Consider the following 22,848-nt stretch of genomic DNA (forward strand, 5'->3'; position numbering starts at 1 on the left):
AATCTTCCAACGTTTGTGATATTACCGTCATTTACAACTGCATCTCGCAAATGAATGTATTGTTCAGAGCGGAGCTTGGGCTGAATCAGACGGATATATAGCAAACTTTCTGATTCGATTTTTGCATACATATCAACGACATATTGGTGAAACAATTGACGGCATTTTAAAATATAATTGTCTTCATCCTGCCGAGTCATTAGTCTATAGAAATAATAATGCATTGCACTGCATTTCTTATTCATTTCTTTGTTAGTGGCTGGATTCATCAATTTAATATTAAAGTGATAGCCGTCGGCTCCATCCCAAAAAATGATAGGATATTGTAGGGCATCGTAGCATCGATGAGTTTCAGCAACTCTTACCAACTGAGCGTATCGCTTATGAAGAATAATATCTCGAGGTAAAAACTGATCCCCGACCATAACGATTGCCACTTCGTCGATAGTTGGAGCATTGTATCTACGCACATGTTCACCAGTAGGCGTTTTGTCAGCGGAAATAACAATTTTATGCGTATCAGTAGGCATCAAATCAATGGCTGTTTTGAACAGACGCACTAAATTATTATTTTCGTGGAAAAGATTGGAAGATTATTTTCGTGGAAAAGAATTGGGATACGATTGTCCTTTCAACGTTGGGAGAAATTTCACAACGTGCATTCAATTCAGAATTTCTATCACTGATGAAGTACAATTGTAAAAATTTATGATTATCGCCTAAGAATGGTAGAAGGGACCCTGCTCTATGATAAATTTGCCCTTTTACTTTGAAAGTAGGCATAAATTTATCTGGAATTTCGATTTGGGCACCAAACGACGTCATTTGGAAACATGAGTTATATTTTCTGTTCTGAGATAAAAACGCTTAGATTTTGACGTAGTTCCAGTAAGCAAAGTCTTCAATAGCTCTGGTGGTGCAGCGAATAGAGGAAGTTTAACTTTTCCTGAGGCGCAACATATTCCCATTGTTTCACCATTGAATTTCAAGGCCTTGCAATAGGGACAAATTTTAGACATAGTCCCGATTTGAACACATCTACTCAAGCTATAATCATCGACTGGGCTATAATCAACGACTGGTACCTGAATCCCAGGCGATAATTTACAGGCTGCTCTGGCTATTCCTCGGCACGCTTTCTTTTCTTACTTTCTCTATCAGCCGCAAGCCTGTTTTCTTGCTGTTCTTGTGATTCTTTGGCACGCCTATATGCGAATATACAACATTCTTCGCTGTCCCATTGTCTGTGCATATAAATAGATTGTCAGGTTTACCGACTCTTGAACATGCAATATATAATTTTCTATGGGAAAAACAATCCGTATTCAGATCTATACCTCATGATTCTAATGATTGCCCTTGAGCTTTGTTGATGGTGATTGCTAATCGAACATTCTCTGTGTCCCAGTCGTCATTTATATATCCCCCTGTGCCCGCGGCGTCCCCGTTGTAGTTGTGTCCCTGTGTCCCGGTCATTTATATTTCCTGTGTCCCGGTCGTCATTTGTGTCCCGGTGTCCCAGTCTGTAATTTCTCTTTGAGTGTCCCGGTCGTCATTTATATTCCCTGTGTCCCGGTGTCCCGGTTGTCGTTTGCATCCCGGTGTCCCGGTCTGTATATATATTCGTTTTTGAATTTGTATATGATGAAATAATTTTTTTTCCTTTTTAATTTTTTTTTGGTTTTACCTTTTTTTAGCTGTTTTAGTTTATTTTCTTTTTTCTTTTTAGTTTTTTTTGTAGTTTTTACCTATTAGTGGTATTTTTTTTATTTTTTTAGTTTTCTTTTTCTTCTTTATTTTTCAGTTTTTTCCTTTTTTAGTTTTTTTCTTTTTTAGTTTTGAAATAATTTTTTGTTTTTTTCCTTTTTTAAGTTTAGTTTTTTTTGGTTTTACCATTTTGTTTAGCTTTTTTAGTTTTTTCTCTTTTCTTTTTAGTTTTTTTTGTAGTTCTTACTTTTTTTGTTTTTTTTTTATTTTTATTTTGATTAGTTTTCGTTTTCTCCTTTATTTTTTAGTTTTTTTTTTCTTTTTTAGTTTTTATCTTTTTTAGTTTTTAGTTTTTTACCTTTTTTTAGTTTTTTTTTAGTTTTTTAGGCTTTTTTAGTTTTTTATTAGTTTTTTTTTTTTAGTTTTTTTGTAGTTTTTACCTTTTTTGTAGTTTTTAGTATTTTATCTTTTTTTTAGCTTTTTAGTTTTTTTTGTAATATTGTATTTTGTATTATTTTTTGTATTTTTTTTTGTATTTTTCTTCTTTTGTATTAATACTAAAGTCAAGGTTCGAGAACCTGGAACATAACGCGTTACCAACTCAGCTACATCGGCTTGAATACTCTTGTTTTTGAATTGGTTTATGATGAAATAATTCAGACGTCATATGCGGACAAACATGACGTCACTCGACAGACAGACAGACAACTTATTTTTATATATATAAGATATATATATATATATATATATATATATATATATATATATATATATATATATATATATATATATATATATATATATATATATATATATATATATATACTATATACTACTATAGTATATATATACACTATATGTATATATATATACTAGTATATATGTATATATATACTAGCCCACCAACACCTAGTTGGTGGGGGCGCTTCGCGCCCCCCCCCCCAAGCCCCCCCGCGCGCGTAAGTCGTTACGCGCCATATTAGTTACGCGCCATTGTAGTTGTGTCCCTATGTCCCACCTGTGAATATATATATATATATATATATATATATATATATATATATATATATATATATATATATATATATATATATATATATATATATATATATATATATATATATATATATATGTTTTTAACTACGTAAAACTTGCGAATATACAACATTCTTTGCTGTCCCATCGTCTGTGCATATAAATAGATTGTCAGGTTTACCGACTCTTGAACATGCAACGCATAATGGTCCATGGGAAAGCAATCCGTATTCAGATCTATACCTCATGATTCTATTGATTGCCCTTGAGCTTTGTTGATGGTGATTGCTAATCGACCATTTCCTTTGTTGCCGTCGTCATTTATATATCCCCCTGTGCCCCCCGGCGTCCCCGTTGTAGTTGTGTCCCTGTGTCCGGGTCGTCATTTATATTCCCTGTGTCCCCGTCGTCATTTGTGTCCCGGTGTCCCAGTCTGTGATTTCTATTTGAGTGTCCCGGGCGTCATTTATATTCGTCAGGATATTGTAGGGCATCGTAGCATCGATGAGTTTAAGCAATTCTTGTCAACTGATTGTTTCGCCTATAAAGAATATTATCTCGAGGTAAGAACTGATCACCGACCACAACGATTGCCACTTTGTTGATAGTTGCGTATCAGGAGGCATCAATTCGATTGCTGTTTTTAAGCAGAAGCACTAAATTATTATTTTTGTGGAAAAGATGATATATATAAATATATATATATATATTTTCTTTTTAGTTTTTTTGTAGTGTTTACCTTTTTTAGTTTTTTTCTTCTTTTGTATTAATGCTAAAGCCAAGGTTCAAACCTGGAGCCTCTCGGACCTAGAACCTGAAACATAACGCTTTACCAACTCAGCTACTTCGGCGTGAATACATTCGTTTTGAGCAGCTTCCTCGGGTGTTGCCATTGTAGGTTCTTCAGTCATTTTACAATTAGAAATTTCTCTTTCAACGGTCTTCTTACAATTAAAAATTTGTCTTTGAACGATATTCTTAAATACCTGTGTCCTGGTCGTCATTTATATTGCCTGTGTCCCGGTCGTCATTTGTGTCCCGGTATCCCAGTCTGTAATTTCTCTTTGAGTGTCCCGGTCGTTATTTATATTCCCTCTGTCCCGGTCGTCATTTGTGTCCCGGTCTGTAATTTCTCTTTGAGTGTTTTTTCTTTTTAGTATTTTTTAGTTTTTTTACATTTTTTCTTTTTTCAGTTTTCTTTTTCTTCTTTATTTTTCAGCTTCTTTATGAAATACATATCGCCGAACCTTTGTTTTTTTAACTAAAATCTGGTAGGCATTGATGACCTTATCCAAGTCAAGATCCCAAACCCAATCATCATCGCTATCATTTTCAGTTTTGATATGTTTTGACTCTCGCTGTCCAGGTGGATCTTCATCTAACTGTGCGGTTTTGTGTTCTTTAGCCTCAAGCCTGTTTCATTGCTGTTCTTTTGATTCCTCGGCACGCTTTCTTTTCTGACTTTCTCTATCAGCAGCAAGTTTTTTGGCATAGACTCTTTGAGCATCTTCATCGGCTTTTGCCATTGTAAGTTCATCAGTCATTTTAAAATTAACCATTAATAGATTTCTACGTGAACATATATGTCTTAAATATCTTTAATGACGTCACCGTCATAGCAAAAATGACGACAACTAACTTCATGACGCCAGTCGACACAGAAACATGACGCCACCTGATCCACAGACAGACAACTTATTTTTATATATATAGATAGATATAATTCTAAAATTGTCAGGTAATTTTCTATTTTGAAATAAAAACTAAAAATTATTGCTCAGACAACATAAATATTTTTGATATTTACATAATAGCTTTAGTGGTTCTGGACTGAAAACTAAATATGCTAATCAAATTGGGAATTGCAATATTTTAGGTTGAAAAGGCAGATCCAATGGAATCATGAGAATGCGTGGAATAAGAAAAGCCTCACCCTCAAAAGGCCCTGTCAAGATTGTTGCCTCTATTACGTTATAACAGACATAACACGTCATTTGTGTCCCGGTGTCCCGGTCTGTAGTTTCGTTAGTCGACAAACATGACGTCAGACGACAAACAACTTCATGACGACATACAGCTCAATCCTTATAATGACGTCAGTCGACAAACATGACGTCAGTCGACACACAAACATGACGTCAGTCGACAGACAGACAAACAACTTATTTTTATATATATATAAATATATATAATATCTATATATATATATAAATAAATTGTTTGTCTGTCTGTCGACTGACGTCATTATAAGGATTGAGCTGTATATCGTCAAGAAGTTAATTGTCGTCATGTTTGTTATGACGATGCTTAGTATATGACGTCATTATAAGTATTTAAGAAAATCGTTCAAGGACAAATTCTTAATTGTAAGAAGATCGTTGAAACAGAAAATTTTAATATCTATATATCTATCAATACAAAAGAAGTTGTTTGTTTGTGTGTCTGTCTGTCGGTCCGCATATGACGTCTGAATTATTTCATCATATTCCAATTCAAAAACGAATGTATTCAAGCCGAAGTAGCTGAGTTGGTAAAGCGTTATGTTCCAGGTTCTAGGTCCGAGAGGTTTCAGGCTCGAACCTTGGCTTTAGCATTAATACAAAAGAAGAAAAAAAACTAAAAAAGGTAAAAACAAAAGAAAAAAAACTAAAAATCGAAATATACTGAAAAATAAAGAAGAAAAAGAAAACTTAAGAAAATTAAAATAAAACTAAAAAAAAAAACTAAAAAAGATAAATGTATTCAAGCCGAAGTAGCTGAGTTGGTAAAGCGTTATGTTCCATGTTCTATGTCCGAGAGGTTCCAGGTTCGAACCTTGGCTTTAGCATTAATAGAAAAGAAGAAAAAAACTAAAAAAGGTAAAAACTAAAAAAAAAACTAAAAAGAAAATACTAAAAAAACTAAAAAAGCTAAAAAACTAAAAAAAACTAAAAAAGGGTAAAAAACTAAAAACTAAAAAAGAAAAAAACTAAAAAAACTAAAAAAAGGTAAAAACTACAAAAAAACTAAAATGAAATAAAACTAAAAACTACTAAAAAAAACTAAGAAAACTAAAAACTGAAAAAGAAAAAAAACTGACACTGGGACACAAATAACGACCGGGAGATATAAATGACGACCAGGACACTCAAAGATAAATTACAAACCGGGACACCGGGACACAAATGACGACCTGGACACCGGGACACAGGGAATATAAATGACGACCGGGACACTCAAAGAGAAATTACAGACTGGGACACTGGGACACAAATGACGACCGGGATACTGGGAATATAAATGACGACCGGGACACAACTACAACGGGGATGCTGGAGGCACAGGGGGATATATAAATGACGACGGGGACACAGGGAATGTTCGATTAGCAATCACCATCAACAAAGCTCAAGGGCAATCATTAGAATAATGAGGTATATATCTGAATACGAATTGTCTTTCCCATGGACAACCTGACAATCTGTTTATATGCACAGACAATGGGATATCGAAGAATGTTGTATATTATGAATGTTGTATATATATATCGACTTACGCGCGCAGGGGGGATTGGGGGGTGAAGTGCCCCCACCAACTAGATGTTGGGGTGGCGCGAAGCGCTACCCCATCAGTTAGTATATATATATATATATATATATATATATATATATATATATATATATATATATATATATATATATATATATATATATTCTATATATATATATATATGTATATATATATATATATATATATATATATATATATATATATATATATATATATATATATTATATAATATTATATATATATATATATATAGTATATTATATATATATATATAAATATATATATATATCTTACCAGTTGAATATACGTGAGTACAATCTCCTGTAGCATTTTCTACCAAATCGAGCTGGGGAAGTTCAATTCTATCCACTACTAGAGGAGTTTCGTCTTCCCACGCAAAAACAAGATCGTCGGTCGTATGAGATACTGAAATAAAACATATTAGTAAAAAAAAAATTGAACAGTTCCCTGAACTTTTGATGTTGATATTTACTGAACTTAAATAAAGTAACTAGCAATCAGAGTTATGTGAGGATAGATTACTCTGAAAAAAAAAGACAGACCTGGACCTGGACAGCCGCCTACTAGCCCGCTTCCCTATTAGAATACATTATCTTCATTCTTACTATTCTTAAAAGTTAGCAAGGTTGAATTCTCTGAAAACTTTCTCAGCTGAATATAAATTGTTACGCAGGCAGCTTACTCATATGCTCTGGTAACTTCAAACGGGCTAAATAGTAATAGAGTGAAAAGTGGAAGATGAAGTTTTATTCAAACATGTAACCTGTTCAAAAGGTCAGAGATTCTTCAGAAGAGCAGAAGAGATGTAAAAAGTTTCTAAAGCCTTTCATCATCCTAGAAATCGCTTCTCCAATCAATGTCTGTTCTCCAAGTAAAAAACTCTTGGAGGCTTTCGTTATTACATTATCATTGTTATGAGTGATATTATTATTCTGGACAAATCCAAAAAAAAATGTCTACGAGAGATGGAGAATGCCTCCATCCCTTTTCCCCAATGAATGTTATAGCATCAATAGCCACTGGGCCATCGATGTATTCCAGTATAGGGCTTGTGTATCTGTTTTTTTTTCTATTTGTAAAAGAGCCCTCCCTCGTAGTGTCGGGGAATCCACCGTTGTTTTATCCTATCCCGATGTCCCCCGTGAAAATTATACCCCAACTCTCAAAGACAGAACAAGTCATAAAGCAGATGATTCAATATGAAATTGATATCCTAGCTCTTTCTGAAGTACGATGGATGAGTATGGGTCAAAAACAAATAGACAAAGATTATAATATAAAATACAGCGGTAACAATGCGTCAAGAGATCAAGGAGTAGCCCTTCTGCTAACATGCGTTTCTGTCAAAGCTATACTAAGTTGGACCCCAACATCATCACGAATAATAACGGCTGGACTCCTCGGTTGTCACGCAAAATTGTCCGTAGTAGCATGTTATGCCCCCACGAATGAAACATCCACAGAGGATTAGCAGAGCTTCTACAATGAATTAGTAGGTGTTTTTAAAGATATACCAAGACATGCTGCGATATGCCTCTTGGGAGATCTTAACGCCAAAATTAGAAATGACTACATTTTCTGCCTGGAGGTTCTCGGAAAGCATGGTATCGGAGTGCGAAATGATAACGGGGAATTACTGATTAATTTTGCCCTTCTACATGATCTGGTGATAGAGAGAAGCCACCAATCTTTTGAAACTAAAAAAGCACACAGGAAGGTGCCCACTACCTGCAAAACCACTTTTCGTATCAGCAAAGCTAAAAGACAGAGAACCGAATATGTTATTCAATATCTAATTATCCAATAAGTTTGAAACCTTTGTTTCGCCTGAAGATGTAGATTGTGAGACAATATGAGAAGAACATGAAGTCTTACTATCAAGAAGTGGCTGAATCAACAATTGGGTACCGTCCAAAACTGAATTATGAATGGCTCTCCCAAAGGAGATGGGACGATGGCTGAAAGGAAAAAGATAAAAAGCCAACTCGTAAATGCCCATGCACCAAGTGTACAAATACACAAGCAAAGCGACTATAGGAGACTTGACAAAGAAATCAAGAAAAGTGCACGGGCAGATAAGAGAAACTACATTGAGCAAAAAGTAATACAAGCTGAAGATGCAGCAAAGAGAGGGGACTTTAGAACCCTTTATAAAATAACGAATGAAATAATAGGCAAGAAACCGATTCAAGATGGACCTGTAAGAAATTCTGATGGCGTCCTCATCACCAAGCGATACGCTATTGACGAGACATGGGCAAACCATTTTGAAAAGCTTTTGAATAGACCACCGCCTGATACGCAAAGAAATTGAAAAACAGCAAGGCACCAGGTGAAGACCGTATCACGGCGGAATTGATAAAGTAAACAATCAGTTCATGCATGTCTATATGGCTTACTCCAAAAATTTGGATAACACAAAAAGTACTAACAGATTGGAAGCGCTGCACACTCATAAAATTCTTCAAAAAAGGTGATAAATCACTACCTTAGAATTGGAGAGGCGTTAGTCTGTCATCAGTACCTGGCAAATTTCTTTCACTAATAATCCTCCGAAGAATACAGAGTCCACTCGACAAGTATTGGAGAGAAGAGCAACATAGCTATAGACCAGGATGTTCATGTACCGATTTGATCCTCACGCTAAGGGTGCTAATAGATGATAGCCGAGGGTGGCAAAACAAATTGTACATATTATTTATAGACTTTGACAAGGCCTTTGAATCGGTGCATTGTGATACTCTATGGAAACTACTAACCTTTTATGGGATCCCCGAGAAGTTGGTAGCCATCATAATGGCTCTATACGAAGACTCTGAATGTCGTGTTAAGACGACAGAAGGAAGGACAAGATACTTTCCTGTCCTTTATGGGGTTAAACAAGGCTGTGTCTTGTCACCTTCCCTATTTGACCTAGCCATTGAAAATTTGCTCCGTAGCACTGGCACCAGAAGCATAAAATTAAACATAGAACACCAAATTAATGATTTAGACTTTGCCGACGATATCACGCTCATTGAGGCCTGTTAACAAAGAGTACAAAAATTACTAGAAGCTGTACGTGACAGAGGCCAACTTATGGGACTAGTTGTCCCTAGTTGGGACTAGAGATGCGATAACCAGAACACTGAGTAGGCTCAACATTTTAAATGCCTAGGAGCACAGGGATAAATACGGGTTTTACAGTAAAAGATACACCATGCCGCATCGGTCAGGCCTCCGGTACATTCAATAGACTGAAACCGGTATGGAGGTTGCAGAGCTTCTCCCTCCGACTCAAACTTCGTCTATTCAAAAGCAACGTCATCCCCGTCCTGTTATATGCTTCTGAAACCTATTATCTGAATAACGTCCAAGAAAGACGAATTCTAGCTTTCGAGAATTCATGTCTCCGGAGAATATTAAACATCCATTGGTCACAAAAAATTTCTAATGAGAAGGTGATACGGATGACTAGACAGCCCATAGTGACAGATGTCATTTGGACACGTCGGTGGAAATATTTGGGGCATGTACTTCGTATGGATGAATCCTGGATCCCAAAAGTGACGATCCAGAGACAACCTGAAGAACGAAGAAGAAGAGGCAGGCCGCGCAATACACTCAGGCGCACCTATCAGACAGACCTGCGAAACATAAATGCTTCCCTTCAACCGACGTGGGAAGATGTTCTTGCTGTGGCGCACATGAGGGATGACTTGCGGCTGCTTGTAGATGCCTTAAGCACCTTTGGAGGCACAGGAGGATCTAAGGTCTAAGATATAATGACGGAAATCAACACCTTTACCCCGCCTTCGGCATTTAATACTCGTTCCAAAAGGTTAAGAGGGCTTCGTCCGCTAATTACCAGCCCCTAGAAGGAAGTGGCACTTCAGCCACTTCAGAGCATGATCCTCAGAACATGCTCTATTAATAGAATATTGATCTTCTTCCTAGGATTACTCCTTATGGGAGGCTTTCTTGCACCACGATCAGCACCAAGGGAAATTTTCTTCCCATTGTATGATTTTTGCAGCCTTTACTGGCTTCAATCCATCCAACCTCAGTTGCGTCTTTCACAAAATACAATGCCTCATGGCCAGACGCTAGGCAAGACGACCAGCAGCTGGACGGAATGACCAGGTGTATCATAGGACAGTTTTTACTACTAACCTCATTTGTTACTATATGAGTTTAACTTTTTAAGTCTTGTTTATACTCAATGGCTAAAGTCGTAGTTTTAACTCACTGTCATGAAGTGTACACTTCCTTTAAATCTTTTCCTATGAGATATTCAGTCCCGTTTGGATTTTTTTTCCTACTGGATTGCCAAAAGAACTTACAAAAATCTTAATCTTAAAATTATTTTTCTACAACTGATTATTTGATAGACAGTCGTTCAAACGAATATTTTAATGATCAATAAACTACCCTTAGACAGCGCCTCTGGAAAACATCTAACATTTCTTTTTTAGTATTTCAGGCCACTCATGTTTAACAGCAATAGCCTACTGGTCAGCTGCAATTACCATGGTGTCTTATATTCTAATCTTAAGGTATGTGTCTTGCTTTGCTTCTTACATTTTTTCAATAAGGCTTTTTTTCAGAAAAGCATCGTACATCTTGACCATTCTACTTTTGAAGTTCCGCTGCATCCACCTTAATTATAAATAATGATAGTTTGGCAAGTTGAAAGTACTTATCTTGGTAAAATTTTGATCGTATCTACAGTGCTGGCATAACCTCATCCATTACTGTCGAGTCGTTCTCAAGAAAAAAAAAATATACATAGGCCTGCACAAGCAACTATTGCTCTCTTAAAGGGAGTATATACCTAATAAGCACTATAGGCACAGAACCTTCATTAATGCTTTTCAATCGGCCTAGTCCAATAGCTGTTCAGTTCATTTTCTCTTAGACTCAGTGACATCTCAAGAAACCTCTCGATAATTTATTATAGGCGGAATAGTTGCTAAGTATATAGTATTCATTTGATTGAACCCTGCCATTTTGCTGCTAAAACTTTTCCCACTGGGTATTTTAGTATATTCATCATCATTGTACTAAATAATTTGTATCAAACAGTTCGTGGTAACGAACTGTAGTAAGGAGCGATCCGGCTCAATAGTAACCAAAACTCTAAAAAATTGAATTTTGATATCAATAGCTACATCAAAAGAATCGCATTTTAATGCTGATTTTAAATATATAAGTTTCATCAAGTTTAGTCTTAGCCATCAAAAGTTACGAGCCTGAGAAAATTTGCTTTATTTAGGAAAATAGGGGGAAACACCCCCTAAAAGTCGTAGGATCTTGACGAAAATGAAACCATCAGATTCAGCGTATCAGAGAACCCTACTGTAGAAGTTTCAAGCTCCTATCTACAAAAATGTGGAATTATGCATTTTTTGCCCGAAGACAAATCACGGGTGCGTGTTTATTTGTTTGTTTTTTTGTTTTTTTTTTTTTTTTTTCCCCAGGGGTCATCGTATCGACCAAGTGGTCCTAGAATGTCGCAAGAGGGCTCATTCTAACGGAAATGAAAAGTTCTAGTGCCCTTTTTAAGTGACCAAAAAAATTGGAGGGCATCTAGGCCCCCTCCCACGCTCATTTTTTTCCCAAAGTCAACGGATCAAAATTTTGAGATAGCCATTTTGTTTAGCATAGTCGAAAATCATAATAACTATGTTTTTAGGGATGACTTACTCCCCCACAGTCCCTGGGGGAGGGGTTGCAAGTTACAAACTTCAACCAGTCTTTACATATAATAATGGTTATTGGAAAGTGTACAGACGTTTTCAGGGGGATTTTTTTGGTTTTGGGGGTAGGGTTGAGGGAGGGGGCTATGTGGGAGGATCTTTCCTTGGAGAAATATGCCATGGGGGAAAAAAATTCAATGAAAAGGGCGCAGGACGAATCTGGTCACGTTAGAAAAAAACGTCAAATTAAGAGCTTAATATACAATGCTGGGTGTTCGGAGCCTCTCTATTATGGAGTATAATTTGAAAATAACACAACTATACGAGCGATAAAACATATATACCACAACCATAACTACTGCTAAGAGATAACACAACTATAAAGCGAAAACAGGTGAAAACTAACGGGAAAATAAACGAACTAAGAGGTGGAAGGGGCCCAGAGAAAAACTATAATCCTTTTTCAATTTTGAGCCTAACTTCCGCAAAGGAGTAATAATGTCAGAAGCCTCGAAATACCGAATTATTTTCTTTTCAAACAGTTCGTGGTAAGGAACTGTAGTAAGGGGCGACCCGGCTCAATAGTAAACGAAACTCTAAAAAACGGAATTTTGATACTAAAAGATACATCAAAAGATTCGAATTTTTACGCTGATTCTAAATATTAAGTTTCAATTAATTTAGTCTTTGTCATCAAAAGTTACGAGCCTGAGAAAATTTGCCCTATTTTGGAAAAAAGGGGGAAACATCCATTAAAAGTCATAGAATCTTAACGAAAATCACACTATCGCATTCGGTATATCAGAGAACTCTATAGCAAAAATTTCAAGCTCCTATCTAAAAAATGTGGAATTTTGTATTTTTTGCCAGAAGACAAATCACGGGTGCGTGTTTATTTATTTATTTATTTTTTTTTTTTTTTCCCAGGGGTCATCTTATCGACCAAGTGGTCCTAGGATGTCGCGAGAGGGCTCATTCTAACGGAAAGGAAAAGTTCTAGTGCCCTTTTTAAGTGACCGAAAAATTGGAGGGCAAATAGGCCCCCTCCCATGCTCATTTTTAAAAGTCAACAGATTAAAATTTTAAGATAGCCATTTTGTTCAGCATAGTCGAAAACCATAATAACTATGTCTTTGGGAATGACTTACTCCCCCACAATCCCTGAGGGAGGGGCTGCAAGTTACAAACTTTGACCAGTGTTTACATATAGTAATGGTTATTGGGAAGTGTACAGACGTTTTCATGGGGATTTTTTGGTTTGGGGGGTGGGGTTGATGGGAGAGGGCTTTGTGGGAGGATCTTTCCTTTGAGGAATATGTCACGGGGGAAGAAAAATTCAATGAAAAGGGCGCAGGATTTTCTAGCATTACTATAAAAAAAACAGTGAAAAAATAAACATGAAAACGTTTTTTCAAATGAAAGTAAGGAATAGGATTGAAATTTAAAACGAACAGAGATTATTACGCATATGAGGGGTTCTAAAAATACTTTAGAATAAAGAGCGAGGTATTTAGGAGGAGATAGATACCTCGCTCTTGATGCTAAAATATTTTTAGTGATTTCAACTATTTATTCTACGGCCTTTTTGATTCAGGGGTCATTCTTAAAGAATTGGGACAAAACTTACGATTTAGTGTAAAGAGCGAGGTATTAACGAGGGTACAAACCCCCTCGTACACATAATAAAAATATAAGAATATAAAAGTTTGTTACGTAAGTTAATTCTTAAGTTACGTATATTTTTTACTAATAAAAACGTTCGTTGAATATTAAAAGTTCTAGTAGCCTTTTTAAGTAACCGAAAAATTGGAGGGCAGCAAGGCCTCCTTCCCCACCCCTTATTTCTCAAAATCGTCTGATCAAAACTAAGAGAAAGCCATTTAGCCAAAAAAAATTAATATACTAATTTCATTTCAATAATTTATGTGCGGAGAGCCAAAATCAAACATGCATTAATTCAAAAACGTTCAGAAATTAAATAAAAAAAAACTAGTTTTTTTAACTGAAAGTAAGGAGCGACATTAAAACTTAAAACGAACAGAAATTACTCCGTATATGAAATGGGTTGTCCCCTCCGCAGTCCCACGCTCTTTACGCTAAAGTTTTTCATTGTTTTAAAAAGTAGAATTGTGGCAAAGAGTCAAACTTTAGCGTAAAGAGCGTGGGACTGCGGAGGGGACAACCCATTTCATATACGGAGTAATTTCTGTTCGTTTTAAGTTTTAATGTCGCTCCTTACTTTCAGTTAAAAAAACTAGTTTTTTTTATTTAATCCTACCTAAATCAAGAAGATGCCTCTATAATTAAATTTACTTTCAAGTAACCTAAGTAACCTAACCTAACATCTTTGTCATGAATCATCTGCACAATTTTCTACATCATATCTCCAACTTTAAAATACCCCTATTAAAAATAAAATTTTATCTAATACTACTAGCTATTATCAATGACTGTGCCCGTGTTATTCGTTGAAGTTTTTGATAACATTTCTAACTTATATCTAATAAATACATTGTGCCTGATATTACTAAAAATTCACAGATTATCCAGGTTTGGACCTGCACTCGTTTAGAAGTTTCAACGATTTATGATTACGAGATTACAAGCTACAAAATGCCTTGTTAGTTTGGGTGACATGAACAGCTCTGGACAGTTCCCTTAAGACTTAAAGCAGGCAGACCAAGTGTCATCAAATTATTTTCCAAGATTCGTTGATCCAAAAGTTGACCTCGCAGCCAAGTCCCAGAAATCTAATGATAGAACTTTTCGCCCATACCATAGAGGGGGCGGGGGAAGTCGTCCCCCTTTTCTATGGATCCGCTACTATTCCATAAGAATCAGGAATCTATATACACCTCCTTGTATGTTTTTTTCGGAATTACATCTTTGCCTTTTCTGTTTCAGTTTGCTGGAATCCCAGAATAGAAAAGGATTCAGACGTTAAACAATATGTGTTTAGCAGACATCTTGCCTTAACGTTTTATTCTTTGGAATTCGATATTTTACCATATTGTTTTTTTTTTAACGTAAGTTTTTATTTTTTTTGTACACTTTTTCGTGTTTTTCTTCGTGTTCTTTGTCTATTTCTTTATTATTTGTTTGTTATTTAGTTTTGTTTTCTTTAAGCGAGTTTTTTTTCCGTTGGTAAAGGTTTCTGGCTGTAGAGCAGAAATACTAAGAATTTTATTATTGTTTTCGTATTAAAAAGCTTATTTTTTATTTTTACTTGACTCACTAAAAAAATAACTTTTTAGTTTACGCTTGTTTCAGTTGTAAACGAAAAGACAGTGCAGTCTAAAGAATTACTTAGGCTTCGTAAAGAGCTGATGATATTGACGTCAAAATAAATGAAAATATTCTTTTTGGATAGAAAGCTCATTACTGTTAAGCTTGACTCCTTTTCAGAAAATGGTGGATTAACAGAAAGAAATGTGATGGGCACAGGGTCCTTACTGTTCACAAGAGGTACTTTAAAATTAGTTAGCTGATAGATTATATCGAGAATGTACTTACAGCTTTCAATCTTCAAGGCACATTGCTGAGTGTCATGGGGATAGTTCTGAAAGTTCATCGGGCAAGATAGAAGAAGTGACAGCCTAGAAAGTGGGAACTTAAATTATTAATTTTATGTTAATAGTATTTTCGCTTATAGCAATGTTTTTCCTAAATTGTGAAAATGGATCTGAGTTAACAGGTTTACTTAAATTCTCAATAATTTGAGCAAACCATAGTAACATCTATTAATATGTACTATGGCTTTCGACTCATCCCTAGGGTGGGGGGGGGGAGAAACTGTGTCCGCTACCTCAACAACTGCTGCTGGGTGGCAGAGGGGGGGGGGGCTGTGGATCGCCCAAATAAATAAGCTTTTTTATTTTGATTCTGCTTATATTTGCGTCATGAAGGGGACGTTGCAATTAATTTTCTTCCCAGGCACCACCCACCCTAGGAATGGGTCTGTATGGCTTGACATAAGGCTGGATCATTCACTGTGGCTAGTATTACCATAGTTAAATAATGAAATTAATCTCAAAAGTAACACCAGACAGACCTTGCCTAGCCTAGAAAACACAGTCTAAAAATAGTAAAAGTAAACTGAAGGAAAATTCGCTTACGCTGTTAGGACCACAAATTTATAACTGATGAAGAAATGAAAACTACAACAAGCAGGAAAACTACTACTACAACAACTAACTACAGCACTAAGCCGCTCGAGGAAAAAACAGCTACGGACTCTCCTCGTCCATCCCAATCTATTCAAAGTCTTCCCTTTTATACCCTTCCAAGAAGTTCCTACTTGCCTTCGATCTTTCCTTACTACATCCTCTCATCCCACTTGGGAACAACCCGCTTTTCGTTTGGCCCTAGACAATTGGCCGATAAAGACTTGATAAAGTCTTGAAAACCTGTCATCCTTCATCATCGGAGCGCGTCCTAGCCATCCCATTCTTGCTCTCATTATAGCCCCAGGAAACAGGACTGAGGCCTATTTTTCCTTACAACTTACTATTTGAGATACCGTATGTCAGTTGGGTACCCAAAACAATCCATAGACAATTTCTCTGGGAAAACATCTAGCTGCTCCTCTTCCGTGTTTTGTAGTGCCCACGCTTCAGGACCGTACTTGACCACCGTCATCACTGTAGCTTCCAATCTTCTATTATTGGTTCACAGACTTACCTTCCTATTCTCCCTAGCTTTTTCAACTGCTAAACAAAAACAACGTCCTAGGCCTTAGTTATTCTACTCTTTACATCTCCATTGCCTCCACTGTCTTTACTAATAATTAAATAAAAAAACTAGTTTTTTTTAGCTGAAAGTAAGGAGCGACATTAAACTTAAAACGAACAGAAATTACTCCTTATATGAAATGGGCTGTCCCCTCCGCAATCCCTCGCTCTTTACGCTAAAGTTTTTAATTGTTTTAAAAAGTAGAATTGTGGCAAAGAGTCAAACTTTAGCGTAAAGAGCGAGGGATTGCGGAAGGGACAACCCATTTCATATAAGGAGTAATTTCTGTTCGTTTTAAGTGTTAATGTCGCTCCTTACTTTCACCTAAAAAAACTAGTTTTTCTTATTTAATTTCTGAACGTTTTTGAATTAATACATGTTTGATTTTGGCTCTCCGTATATAAATTATTAAAATAAAATTTGCATGATAATTAAGGCCTAGTTGCCCTCCAATTTTTCGGTTACTTAAAAAGGCAATTAGAACTTTTAATTTTTAACGAACGTTTTTATTAGTAAAAAATATACGTAACTTAAGAATTAACTTACGTAACAAAGTTTTATATTCTTATATTTTTGATTATATATTTGAGGGGGTTTGTCCCCTCGTTAATACCTCGCTTTTCACACTAAATTTTAAGTTTTGTCCTAATTCTTTAAGAATGACCCCTGAATCAGAAAGGTCGTAGAATAAATAGTTGAAACTACTAAAAATACTTTAGCATAAAGAGCGAAGTATTTATCTCCTCCTAAATACCTCCCTCTTTATATTAAAGTATTTTAGAACCCCTCATATGCGTAAAAATCTCTGTTCGTTTTAAGTTTTAATGCTACTCCTTACTTTCAATTGATAAGACTTTTTCACGTTTATATTTTCATTTTTTTAATAGTAATGCTAGAAAATCCTGTACCCTTTTCATTGAATTTCTCCTCCCCATGAAATATTCCTCCAAGGAAAGATCCCCCCACATAGCCCCCTCTCCTCAACCCCACACCCAAACCAAAAAAATCCCCCTGAAAACGTCGGTACACTTCCCACTAACCATTACTGTATGTAAACATTGGTCAAAGTTTGTAACTTGCAGCCCCTCCCCCAGGGACTGAGGGGGAGTAAGCTATCCCCAAAGACATAGTTATTATTGTTTTCGACTATGCGGAACAAAATGGCTATCTCAGAATTTTGTTCCGTTGACTTTTGGAAAAATATGAGCGTGGGAGGGGGCCTAGGTGCCCTCCAATTTTTTTGGTCACTTAAAAAGGGCACTAGAACTTTTAATTTCCGTTAGAATGAGCCCTCTTGCAACATTCTAGGACTACTTTGTCGATAAGATGACCCCTGGGAAAAAAAACAACAAAAAAACAAAAAAACAAATAAACACGCACCCGTGATCTGTCTTCCGGCAAAAAACACGAAATTCCACATTTTTGTAGATTGGACCTTGAAAATTTATATAGGGTTCTCTGATACGCTGAATGCGATGGTGTGATTTTCGTTAAGATCCTATGACTTTTAGGGGGTGTTTCCCCCTATTTTCCAAAATAAGGCAAATTTTCTCAGGCTCGTAACTTTTGATGACAAATACTAAATTTGATGAAACTTATATATATAAAATCAGCATAAAAATTCGATTCTTTTGATATATCTTATAGCATCAAAGTTCTGTTTTTTAGAGTTTTGTTTACTATTGAGCCGGGTCGCTCCTTACTACAGTTCGTTACCACGGACTGTTTGACTAATTAAAAAAAAACTTTTTCCGTAAAATAGGTTTTCAAATAAAAGTAAACAGCTCCAATACAACAAAAATTAGCCGAAATAAAGTCAAATAATCTTCCAAGCGTAAAACTACCACAAATTAAGATCAATAAATAAATGAAACTCAAAACGAATAGAAATTATAATAAATAACCGAGTCAAACTCAAATCGAGTATATATTGACATAAGAAGTGCTGACAACTCCAATGCCTTCTCAAGACTAAAAACATAATTTGTAATTTTCTGAAAAAATTAACATTAATTGTCAGTTTAATATACATATAGAAATTGTTTTAAAACTATAAGAGGAAAAAGTGAAAACATTTAAATTTTTTTTTTTTTTTTTAGTAAAGTAAATACCAACGAAGACCGTACTGCCTTTCCATCATAAGTAACAAGTAGAACAATGGGGACGGTTTTTATTTATATAAGACTGTGGAACGCAACTTTAAATGAATATTTCAACCCTTCAACCCCTATTTCAAAAGAACTCGCATTAAAATAAAATTTTTAAAACTAAAATATTTTCAAAACAGTCCTACCGTCAATACTTCAAGGAAGCTCAACTAGGACTGGTACATTAAGCTAGGTGAAAAAAGACAATTTATTCAAATAAAATAAAAACATTTACAAACAAGCTTTTAAAGTTAATCTTGGCTTTTTGGCAGCCAGCCTAGAAAATCTATCCGTAAAAGGTTGAGTGGAATTGTTTTCTGGTTTTTAAATATAATTAGTTAAATCATTTTTATATCAATTTGTGTATAAGGTATTAAGTGAATATTCCCCCAAATCCCTATGTAAAGAAGTATTGCTATTTGTTTTTATTCTAATTTCAATTCCCCCTCGAACAACCTGTTTTATGCCTAAATCATTGCTAATAATGGAAGTTTCTTCAAAAAGCATTGTATGACTAGGATTATCAAAGATATGATTTCCTAATATTGTTCCAGAAAGAAGAGATTTTCAGAAAGAAAATATCTTGAAAATTTTATTTGAAATCTGTCGACGGTTTAGTATTCTCAGGTTGTTAGGTTGGAAAGGAATTTATTCAGTCACGGTTTTCGCTTGTCTAAAGGACGACTTTATAAGAAATTGGAAAGTCTAGGTACAAATGTTCGATCAATTATCATGCTTATACTCCGAGGTTTACTCCTTGACCCGCTATCGTTAATCTCTCCTCTAGAACTCTTGAATCTAAGGATATCTAAACTCTTGAAAAAGGTCCAAAATTCTCTTTTCCACCAAAATAAGTTCCAGTTTCAGATGAAGTATCCTCTCAAGAATCCTCTTTGCACAAACAACACATATCTATTTCTAAGCCAGATGAAGTTAGGTTTTGTTTTATAAACCCATTTTACGGCAGCCAAAAACAGTTATGTTTCCTACTAATTTGACGTCAGATATTTCGAAAAAAAAATATTGTCTTAGCTTCGCAAAGATTCGTCTATTATAATAACTAAAAGAGACAAAAACAATTCACTCGTAGTCATGTATACGTTAGATTATGATAACAAAATTTATTCACCCTTAAAAGACAAAAATACTTTTATTACCAAGACTCACGATCATACTGATAAGTTTGCGAAAAAATATATAACCGAATGAAACAACCTAAAACAAAATGGTAAAATCACCCCTAAATTGTAGAATAAATTATTACCCCGTGGTAACTTTTGTCCAAAATTTTACGGTTTACCAAAACTACATTCCCGTTTGGCCTATTGTACCATGTGCAAAACCCCCTGCTTCCAATATTGGAAAGTGGTTAGCCTTTCAATTACTGGAAATGGTATTATCCATTTCAGATAATATGTTAATAAGTAGTTTTGACATTTTTTCTAGGTATACGAATATTGATGTAGCAATATCTGAGCAATTATTTAAAAAAAGTAGAAGAAATTTATCATTTAATGAAGATTTAACAACAGGAATAGATTGCGAGGTTTTAATGTCCACAGTCAAAATTTGTATAAGTATTCAATGTATTTTCAGTTTCGTAATTCTTTGAGTCAACAAATAAAGGGCCTTCCCATGGCGGCACCTCAATCCAGGTTAATAACGAATATTTATGTAGAACAAGTTGAAAATTGGGCCGTAAATTCATGTTTTTTAAAAACATATCTATTGAGAAAGTCACATGGATAATGCAATATCGCTCTGGAATAATGAGGGAAATGAACTTAGGGGTTTAAAGATCACCTTAATACATATAGTCGAAGTCTACAATTTACTTTGGAAATTCAAATTATAAATAAATTACTGTTTCTGGATGTGTTAATTATTCGTAGCATTGATAAAATGGATTTTACAATTGACAGAAAACCCACACAAAACAACACCTCTCTACAGTTTAAATCCAATCACCCCTCACAAGTTAAAAGAGCCGATATTACCTCTCTTGTCAATCATACCCTAAACATTTGCTCTGAACCTTACAACACAGATGGGCTGAACTTTATTAGAGACATACTTTTCGGAAACGGTTATCCTATCGTCTTTATTAAAAATGCAATTAGCCAAAATCTGGCAAGACATTTCAAGTCAATGCAAATTTCACAAAAAATTGCAAACAAATAATTGTTATGTAATATTTACAAATAATCGAAAAATCATGAACTTCCTAAGCTCTGGTACAGATATAATCCAAGTTACTCTCCAAAGAGGGGTTTATCAAATACCATGTGAGTGTGGTAGCTACTATGTCAGTAAGAACCATTGAAATTTAGAAAAAAACATCTACACCAGCACAAAGATAATATAATTGAAGCTTTTAATTCTAATATTACAAATATTTCTATTGATTCTGCTTAAACAGACATCTTTGATAATCCTAGCTATAAAATGCTTTTTGAAGAAACTTCCCTTACTAGCAATGATTCAGGCATAAAAGAGGTTGGTCGAGAGGCAAATAAAATTAGAATCAAAATAAACAGTAATACTTCTTTACATAGAGATTTGTGGGAGTATTCACTTAATGCCTTATATACAAATTTAATTAAAAATGATTTAACTGATTATATTAAAAAACTAGTAAACAATTCCACTCAACCTGTTAAAGATATACCTTCTAGGCTGGCTGCCGAAAAAGCAAAGGAAATGCCAAAAAAACAAAACTAAAAAAGAAAAAAACGAAAGAAGACTAAAAGAGAAAAAAAAACTAAAAAAGAAGAAAACTATAAAAAGTAAATAAAAAAAAAGAAAAACTGAAAAAAGAGAAAAAACTAAGAAATAAAGAAGAAAAAGAAAAAGGCTAAAAGGTATATCCTTAACAGGTTGAGTGGAATTGTTTACTAGTTTTTTAATATATATAAAAAAAATTAATATAGTTTTTGGCTGCCGAAAAGGCAAATGAAATGCCAAAAAAACTAAACCAAAAAATAAAAAACTAAAAAAACTAAAAGATTAAGAAATTAAAAAAGAAGAAAACTAAAAAAGATAAAAAAAATGAAAAAAAAGAAAAACTAAAAAAGGAGAAAAACTAACAAATAAAAAAGAAAAATAAAACTAAAAAGAAGAAGAAAAAACTAGAAAAAATAAAAAAACAGTAAGAAACTACAAAAAATAAAAAGAAAAAAATAAAAAAACTAAAACAAAGAAAAAATTAAAAAGAAATAAAAAAATGAAAAAAAAAAAATAAAAAAGAAAAACTACAAAAGAGAAAACTAAAAAAGGAAAAAATTTAAAAAAGGAATAACTAAAAAAAGGAAAACATACCGTTTATATGGCTGTTTGTAAAGAAAAAAAGAAAAAAACTGAAAAAAAATTAAAAAAAGTTGAAAACTAAAAATCCCTATTGCAAGGCATTGGAATTTTATGGCAAAACAATGGGAATGTTAAGCTTCCTCAACTGGGTGCACCACCAGAGCCATTGAATACTTTGCATACTGGAAATACGTCTGAACCGAATCGTTTTTTAGCAAACATCAGGAAATATAGCTCATGCTTCCAAATGACGTCGGAAATGACCTCAGGAAAAGTTAAGCTTCCTCAACTGGGTGCACCACCAGAGCCATTGAATACTTTGCATACTGGAAATACGTCTGAACCGAATCGTTTTTTAGCAAACATCAGGAAATATAGCTCATGCTTCCAAATGACGTTGTCCATGGGAAAAACAATCCGTATTAAGATCTATACCACATTTTTCGAATGCTTGCCCTTGAGCTTTGTTGATGGTGATTGCAAATGCTAATCGAATTGGGAATTGTAACCTTTTAAATTGAAAAGGCAGATCCGTTGGAATCATGGGAATGCGAGGAATAAAAACAGCCTCACTCTCGGAAGGCCCTGTCAAGATTGTTGCCTCTATTACGTTTTCCATTGTTTTTTTTTTGTTTTTTTTATTTTTTTATGGCAAGTCGCGTGCCGTTGCAAAA

General features: G+C 34.8%; 2 protein-coding genes across 4 annotated transcripts in view; both read right to left on the bottom strand.

Annotated features, from left to right (window-relative positions):
- Window positions 1-22,848, bottom strand: part of LOC136028245 (uncharacterized) — a 306,509-nt gene that overhangs the window by 160,645 nt on the left and 123,016 nt on the right. The window lies entirely within an intron of this gene.
- Window positions 1-22,848, bottom strand: part of LOC136042166 (glycine receptor subunit alpha-2-like) — an 85,611-nt gene that overhangs the window by 7,025 nt on the left and 55,738 nt on the right. The window contains exons 6-7 of the mRNA XM_065727126.1: window positions 15,504-15,586; window positions 6,586-6,717 (exon numbers count right to left, since the gene is read on the bottom strand). Of these exons, the coding sequence (XP_065583198.1) occupies window positions 6,586-6,717; window positions 15,504-15,586 (215 nt within the window). The remainder of the gene's footprint in view (window positions 1-6,585; window positions 6,718-15,503; window positions 15,587-22,848) is intronic.

This window comes from Artemia franciscana, chromosome 1 (assembly GCF_032884065.1).
Source record: "Artemia franciscana chromosome 1, ASM3288406v1, whole genome shotgun sequence".
Lineage (NCBI taxonomy): Eukaryota > Metazoa > Arthropoda > Branchiopoda > Anostraca > Artemiidae > Artemia > Artemia franciscana.